We start from the raw sequence: 8224 nt of genomic DNA, 5'->3' as shown, positions 1-8224 counted from the left end.
AAAAAATACACTAGGTTTTGGGTTGATTTGGTTATGCAACTTTTGGGGCTTTTTTAGGGAAGGATTTAGTTGAGTTTTGATTATGTTTTTAGGTATGATTTGCGGTCCAAACCGATTGGATTCTGGGTTTAAACTAAGGTATATGAAATTAGTTGGGTTTTGAGTAAGAAAAGGTGTGATTTCTAGTTTGATTCACAGTTAAATTGCTCGTGCAGAACAAAGGTATGATGATGATTCCCAATATACAATTGACGCAATATGTAAAGTTAACATTGGAAATATTTCAAGGCAATATCTTTTTTTAAAGGAAGATTGTATATTATTGGAAAGGAAGCCGTGAGATGTGAATTAATTGTTCAAGAGGAAGACCGACCAACATATTCAGAAGTAATGGAAGTGCTAAATGGCACTGCCAATAGCTTCGGAATATTTAAGGTCTATCCAACATGCTTTCGTGGCAATGGATCCGTGAAGTGCGGTTGCTCGAACAGGCGGTATGCCAGCTATTTTGATTTTGCCAACCTGCCTGATGTCAATGAATACTTAAATCAGCTATGATGAAAAATGGTGAAAATAGTTGTTGACCTTCTATGCAGACAGGTAGATCTTGTCAGAACGGATTTTGTTTTATGACCTGTTTAGCATGGTTATCCAGCGTTTTTTGATTTTTTTTTTTTTTAAACTTAATTTTGAATTATATTTTTATATTTTAAATCATTTTAATAAGCGAACATCAAAAATAAATTTAAAATATATTTTTTTGTTATCCAGCGTTTTTTGATTTTTTTTTTTAAAACTTAATTTTGATTTTTTTTTATATTTTTAAATCATTTTAATAAGCCAACATCAAAAATAAATTTAAAAAAATTTAAAATATAAATTTAAAATATATTTTTTAAAAAAAATGCATAAGCCCAGAAGTGGCATAAAGATAAAGCCGCCTACTTTTTATCGACGGTTGCTATCTAGAGGGAAAATGATAACCAGACTTGTTTAGAAGTACCAAAATTAGATTGTAAATGTAATCAGAAGATTTGCAACACCGTTTGACAGTGTAGGTAGTTGTTAACAAACGACTGACCAAAGTCTTCTAGAATTTCATGCTGTGGAACAAAGCTCAGTGATGGAAAATCAAATCATATTTGATTATTACGCAGTAAATATAACTTTCATAAAACCAATTATGGCATGATACAGAATTAGGAGCAAGCTACAAAACCAGTGCACTAGGAACTCACTAAGCATAAAAGCACAAACAAGATCATTTTGGCTTCCAGAAAAGACATGTCATCATCCATGTGAGAGTTCTGTGACTGTTCATGAATCTAGCGGTCCCAACCAGAGGGCCTCCGCCTCTCTCTCCCTCTATCTCTGGAACTGCAATGGCAAAAGCAACAGAAAGGCCTTGTCAGCATTAAAATTGGGACCATCTCAAAATAAAGGAGTCCATGCTTTGAAATCACTCCAACTGAACATATACAATAGCAAAGAAAATAATGGAAAATTCAGCTGGGACACGTACCCTTCTGTATTCTTCTGACTTGTATTTCCTCCAGAGTTCTGACTGACTGTCCGAGTTTGAGTAGCATCTCCTCCAATTGAACCACCAGAGGCAAATCCAGGCAATGAACTGGTTGTCGGAGGTCTATCCATATCTACTCCAATTGAACCACCAGAGACAAATCCAGGCAATGAACTGGTTGTCTGAGGTCTATTCATATCTCCGCCAATTGAACCACCAGAGACAAATCCTCGCAGAGCTGGTCTCTTGTTAGCATAAACACTTGAGCTGGTATTCAAGCCTGGACTTTGGGAGTTTGATGTCGCTGCAACAAAGTTGCTCTTGAATTGTGCCATCACCCCTGTCCTCAGCGAATTAACAGCAGTAGATCGACTTGTAACAGCAGGAGATGAAGTACTATTGGATTCTGGATTATAACCAATGCCAAGACCAAAATCCACCCCACGTACGCCTCGACTGCCTCCACCCCTCCCTTTGCCCTTTTTCCCACCTGCACACAACATTACACTTAATGTAAGCATTTCAATGAAGATTCTATAAAGCAAGAATGAGATAACTTCATTGATTAGTAAAAAAAATATAATAAAATGACAGTACTTGTGTTACTCCACACCATCTTCTTAGGAAGACAATTGGGTCTTCACATTTTAAGGAAAAAGAAATTGCCTTGAAAATATATTTGGGAAATCAAATCATTAATTATAAGTCCAACTCTCAAGCATGCTAGAGTAATGAAATAAGCAAGCAATTACAAGTACACATGGATATCGCCCAGCTCTCAAGCAATTAATATGAAAGATAGAAAAAGCTTACCTCCTTTTCTGGAATCACGTTTGGACCTGAATCTTCCATCCTAATGATTTACATGGTAAATGTCACTCAACAGTCTCATTACACGTGCATCAATTAACTTGTGTGCTAGCATGTAAATACGAGAGAGAGAGAGAGAGAGAGAGTAGCACATCAAATGGATGCAATGGTGCAACTAATTTTTATTTAGTAACGCATAACATACATGTAAAACTACAAAACTCCACTCCAAGTCCAAGAAAAAACAGTAAAAAGTCCATTAACATGAGGATGCAGCGGAAAACATCCTAATATGGACTGTTGAAACCTTATAAATCCATCTATCATGAACAATCTTGTTTTGTCTCTTTTGTGCTACCAACGCCCTTCACCTGGATTTGAGCATTCATCCTGGATAGATCCTTTTAACATAATCTTTCAATTTGTTGCCTTCCAGGATGTTGATCTAATAAGCTCATGTTGGATTGAAAAATCTATAGGGTATAATTATTTTTATGATCTCATGAAGCCTGTGAATGGGCTTTATTTATGATGTAACTTGTAGTCCTCTAGGACGAACAAAAGCTAGTGAATTATAGAAAGATCTCCCTAATCCTAGTTATCCTTCCTTTTCTTTCTCCTCCTTTATAACTCTTTGGTCATCATGTAAGATATTTTCTCTTTCCTTAGCGAGGCAGAAGAGATCATAGTTACTACTACATCCATTTTCTGTGCAGTTCAGCCTCATTGTCTTGTTAAATATGGAAAATTATTTCAATCAACTATTAATATGAAAACCTGGAGTATTTTCTGTTCTCCCTCCTCTTCTTTCTCCTGTTTTGAACTCTTTGGACATAACCTAAAATATTTCTCTTTCCTTGTATTAGCAAGGCACACAAAGAACCATAGGACTATGACATCAAATTTCTGTGCGGTTCATCCTAGTTGTCTAATTTCATATGGAGAGCTGCTTCAATCAACTATGGACATGATAATCTACAGTATTTTGTAGTCTCCCTTCTCCTTTTTAACTCTTCAACTGTTACCTAAAATATTATCTTCCCTTGTATTAGAAAGGCACCAAAGGAAACACTGGTGACTAAGATATCAATTTATGTGTGGTTCATCCTCATTGTCTTATCCATACAAGAAGCTACTTCAATCGACTATTTATATAATATGGGCTATCACTTCAATAAGCCATTATATGAAACTCATGTTCATTGTTACAGTTAGTCAATAAGGTTGTTGCAGCAAAAGAATTATATGTCTGGGACAAACTGGATGTTCAACTGGTTTCCAGTTTGTAACTTATGCAAGGGTGATTACTGACCAGCCCACCAAAAAAGAGTGTAATGGGAAGATTAAGATTTCAAACTCCAACTAGACTAGATTCTGTAAAATGATGAACAAGCTACCAAATTTAAGCATCTAAGATGTGTGAGATGCATTATAAAGCATCAAATAAGAAGGCAAATTCTACAAAAAAAAACTTACCTTCATGGCAAGATCCATAAGTTCCACAGAGACATTCTGACCAGCAGCAATCAAACTGTTAACTAATTCACCAGCAAACCGTGCTTCTTTCTGAGTTATAAGAGTGTATGCAATCCCATCTTTATCACCAGCTCGACCGGTCCTACCAATGCGATGGACATGCACATCCATCTCTCTTGCAATATCGAAGTTGACCACAGACTTAATTGACTTGATGTCAAGTCCACGAGCAGCAACATCAGTTGCAACAAGAACATGATAGACACCAGATTTAAATTTTTGTAAAATTTCCATCCGAGAAGCCTGGTCTTTATCACCATGAAGGGCTGCAACTTTAAATGCCTTTTGAGCCAATTGTGACTCAATATCATCCACAGTAGCCTTCTTAGAAGCAAAAACCAGAACATCACCCTCATCAATCATCCCAGGTAGCTTTTCGACAAGCCAAGGCAACTTCTCCGCATCAGAAGGAATAACTTGAACAACCTGAGTAACATCCTCATTGGCCCTTCCAACCTCCCCCACTGTAACTCTCACAGGATCAGTGAGGATCTCCCTAGCTAACTTCTCAATTTTGCGAGGCATTGTAGCTGAAAATAGTAAAGTCTGGCGATCTGGTCTAATCTGACCAACAATAGACCTTATTTGTGGCTCAAATCCAAGGTCAAACATCCGATCAGCCTCATCAAGTACCAAGTAAGTTGCTCTCGACATATTTAGTGCCTTCATCTTTAACATGTCAATTAATCTCCCAGGTGTAGCGATAACAATCTCACACCCTGCCTTGAGTTCTTTGAACTGATCAAGCTTGGACATTCCACCATACACAGCAGAAACCCGTATCCCATGTGATTTAGAAAACTTTTTTGTCTCCAAGTATATCTGATGCGCCAATTCCCTAGTAGGCGCACATACTACTCCTATCGGACCTTCTTCTTTTGCGAGTTCAGGCTGATCCATAATATGAACGATCATAGGAAGTACAAAAGCAGCAGTCTTACCTGAACCTGTCTTCGCCATACCAATAATATCTCTACCGGAAAGCACAATCGGCAGAGCTTGGCACTGTATTGGTGTAGGCTTTTCATACCCTTGTTTCGCAATAGCATTCATCAGTTGTGGTGAAAAACCACAATCTTCAAATGTTTTAATTGGCCTTGGAACTTCAAAACCTGAAACACGGATAGCCAGACTCTTCATGTATTCCGCAACATCCTGCTCGCTCATCTCTGCATAAAATCGAACATGAAATAAGGATTTATTTCACATTACAAAATTCCAGTTTCCCTAACATGCTTAGCTTAAAGTAATAAGAAAACAGCATTTCCTCGGAAATTTACCTGAAATCGATGGGCTCTCCTCATAGAAATCCTTGCTAAAAGGCTCATACTCGATAGAACCATGGTCAAGAGCTTGAATCGGCTCAATCTTCTTTTTATCAACAACAACCGGATTATCATCAGAATCATACTCCAGCATCCCCGCATCCACAGCTTTTGCCGCTGCATAAACCTCCTCATCGGAATCATAACCAGCATGAAGTGCATCTGCGGCCAGCGTCAACCCCAGATCCTTCTTCGCCCTCAAAAAACTCTCCATAGGATCATCGTCTTCATCATCATCATCCTTATACCTCTCCACCTTCTCCTTAGCGTTCGGCGGTGGTGCTGCCCTCATCTCCTCGTGTATTCCCTCCATGAACGCATCCAGAGGGTCAATTTCAGCAGCTGAGCCATTATTTTCTGCACTCTCCTTGGCGGCATCATTATCGGCGTAATCAATGTTGTCAAGGTCGGTATCCTCGTAGTTATCGTGGTTTTGGCGAGAGGAAGGAGGGACGTAGAGCCTTTGCGGAGCTTGGGATCTTTCAAAGTTGTACGTTGCTTGGCGATTTATGCCAAACCCTTCGAATCCGAATTTTCGCTTTGACATGATTGCTGCTTCTTCTTGTTCAATTAACCCTAGATTGGCATGTAAAACCCTAATTGAACGTGGAGGCTAGAGAGTGTGATTTTTTGAGGCCTAGATTGGCATGTAAAACCCTAATTGAATGTGGAGGCTAGAGAGTGTGATTTTTTGGGGATTATTATTATTATTATTATTTAATTTATTTATTTATTTTTAAAGAAAGGGGGAAAGCGTGACGTCCCGGTTCTTGAGTGTTCACCGAGACGGAGGCTGGGTTCGATCCTTTGATGACGGACACAAATTCGGTATGGGGCTGATCGGTTTAGGTCTACTGTGGACTTACAGCCATGGATATACTTATTGGGCCGGGCCATTTTAACCTATGGTCGGCCCTTTTATGTAAGTAAGCTGTTCAACATGAGCCAGCACCTAAAAACGTGACAGGAAATTGAATATTCTTTGCCTCCATAATTATTTTTATTATTGCTATTTAATATGTAATAACAAGCGGTGGGTTCGTGTCCTGTTTTCGATGCTTTTTTGGTCATGGCAAGGTAACAACCTGTCTGCTGTTTTCTTTAGTTGAGAAAGAAAAAAGAAGTTAACCACTAGAGGTTGTAAGGAGAATAATGATGATTAATTATTTTTAGGGCGATTGTTAGTGAGTTTCAACATGTTTTTGTTAAGATTTAATTATTATTTTTTAAATTAAATTTCTTAAAATATTTTTGAATCATCCTATATTAAAAATAAATTCATATATATATATATATATATAAAAAAAAAAAATTGTAAATCATGATTTAGTGGGTGTTAGGTGGCATGATTTCGACCATAATATCAATAAGCCAACATGATACGTGGATATTGCATGGGCGGTTGCGTAGGCCAGCTGTCATTCCAACCATTTAACTAAACAGCATGGATTCAGACGAATAGGGGAAATTCGGGATATGTTTTGTTAATAAAAATCGGTTTTGAAGTGAATTTAATATTATTAAAAAACTATTTTTATCTTTATTATATCTATTTTTTTATCCCAGAATAATAACTAAATATTATTATGAAATTGGTTATTTTATGTTATGTCTTGATTATTTATTTGAGGAACGAAGGTTATTGTTGGGATTTCCCTTCATGCAATTTGAGCAGCTATATGAATTTCCAATATTAAGAGTCTCATTTGTGTTATTGCGTAGCTTTTTATTTTTTTTTTAATTTTTTTAGATTAATGTGAATATTTGGGTTAGCTTGCGTTCACCAGACTAAATCTACGGGCCGTAGCTTCTTACTTTACATTGACTAGTCTATGCCGAGATTTGGACCTTTCATTTGTATATAAATTCGCTGCCTTCCCAAAAATAAGAAAATTCAGACTCGGTGACAATAAATCTGCAGATAAATTATTAGCAAGAAAAGGACAAGTGTGAACGGCACCCGGGAGTATATATCATGATAAAACTAGGCTAGTTTTTAGTTTGTAGCATATTAATATATTAAATTTATAATTTGTCATGAATATAGAATAATTTTTATAAAAATAAAAATAAAATATAATATAAAATTTAATTATTAATCAACACAATATTAAAAAATAAAAATAAATTAAATTAAAAAAAATTAAGTCAAGCTGAGTTGTAAATCTCAAGTTAAATATCATAATTTTTATTTGAAAATTAACAAATTAAAAGGAAAACCTCCGTATTTAAATAGTGTAAAAACTTTGACGAAGTAAAAATAAATTGGTAGGTGAAAAATACTAATAGTTTAGATTGTTGATTTTTTTCTTCTTTCCTTCGTGTTATTTCTTTTCTTTCAGTATTGATGAAATTTTTTTTATAATTAAATCTATTTTTATTCTTGTTTTTTTGTCGGGGGAGATAAAAAATCCTCAAATATAAAATTTTAGGTTTCATGTAAGTTATGAATTAATTGTGATGTAGATGACATGATTAAGAATTAAATTAGAAAAATTAAAAACTGATTATGGATTTTAAAATATTAAAGTAGTCAACCATGATTTGATATTATATTGGCTTTGGTATTTTAATGATGTTGAAAATGCTTTTAAATTGATTTTGAATGTTGCAATGTGAATTGATAAAAGTTTACTTGTGGTTATATGTTGGAATGATGAAAATTTTGGAAATTTAACAAGATTATATGATTTTATACTTTTAAATTATGTGGGAGGATGCTTGAGATTGACTTGAAATACTACCACGAGGATTAAAGTTATTAATGTTGGTTAAATGTGGAAAAATAAAAAAAAGTACAAAAAGTAGTAAAATTGTGTAAGATTTGGTGATTTAACTGATATTATCATGCTAAATTTTGATTGGTATGAAGATGATATTGTGCTTAATTTTGATGGTGATTTACGTGGAATTAATTGGTTGTTATTATGCTTAAATTTAGTTAGTATGATGATGGTAGTGTGTTTAATTTTAATGGTGATTTATGTGGAATAAATTGATTGATATTATTTATGTTAATTAAACATGAAAA

The 8224-nt window shown here is 35.3% G+C and overlaps 1 protein-coding gene across 2 annotated transcripts; it reads right to left on the bottom strand.

Moving 5' to 3' along the window:
* Positions 1–998: 998 nt before the first annotated feature.
* LOC105137995 (P-loop containing nucleoside triphosphate hydrolases superfamily protein) lies at positions 999–5824 on the bottom strand. 2 transcript variants are annotated; one of them, XM_011043969.1, is made up of 5 exons: positions 5149–5824; positions 3809–5037; positions 2336–2375; positions 1523–2012; positions 999–1377 (listed from the first exon to the last, which is right to left on the bottom strand). In XM_011043969.1, the coding sequence occupies exons 1-5, from the start codon at positions 5738–5740 to the stop codon at positions 1326–1328; spliced, it is 2403 nt and encodes an 800-aa protein (XP_011042271.1). In that variant the 5' UTR covers positions 5741–5824; the 3' UTR covers positions 999–1325. The 2 variants fall into 2 exon arrangements, 1 of the variants encoding a protein (XP_011042271.1); XR_844697.1 differs by lacking the exon at positions 2336–2375.
* Between the last annotated feature and the right edge of the window lie 2400 nt (positions 5825–8224).

Source organism: Populus euphratica, unplaced genomic scaffold (assembly GCF_000495115.2).
Source record: "Populus euphratica unplaced genomic scaffold, PopEup_1.0 scaffold173.1, whole genome shotgun sequence".
NCBI classification, from domain to species: domain Eukaryota; kingdom Viridiplantae; phylum Streptophyta; class Magnoliopsida; order Malpighiales; family Salicaceae; genus Populus; species Populus euphratica.
Note: the sequence above shows the minus strand (reverse complement) of the source record. Positions and strands in the feature narration are given on the sequence as shown.

What these genes read in the sequence shown, in the direction of transcription:
- LOC105137995 (XM_011043969.1), bottom strand. Translation starts at nt 5,740, where the DNA reads ATGTCAAAGCGAAAATTCGGATTCGAAGGGTTTGGCATAAATCGCCAA. An exon ending in TTATGGATCTTGCCATGAAG is followed by an intron (nt 2,376 to 3,808) that starts GTAAGTTTTTTT and finishes GTAAATCATTAG; the next exon opens with GATGGAAGATTCAGGTCCAA. An exon ending in ACGTGATTCCAGAAAAGGAG is followed by an intron (nt 2,013 to 2,335) that starts GTAAGCTTTTTC and finishes TGTTGTGTGCAG; the next exon opens with GTGGGAAAAAGGGCAAAGGG.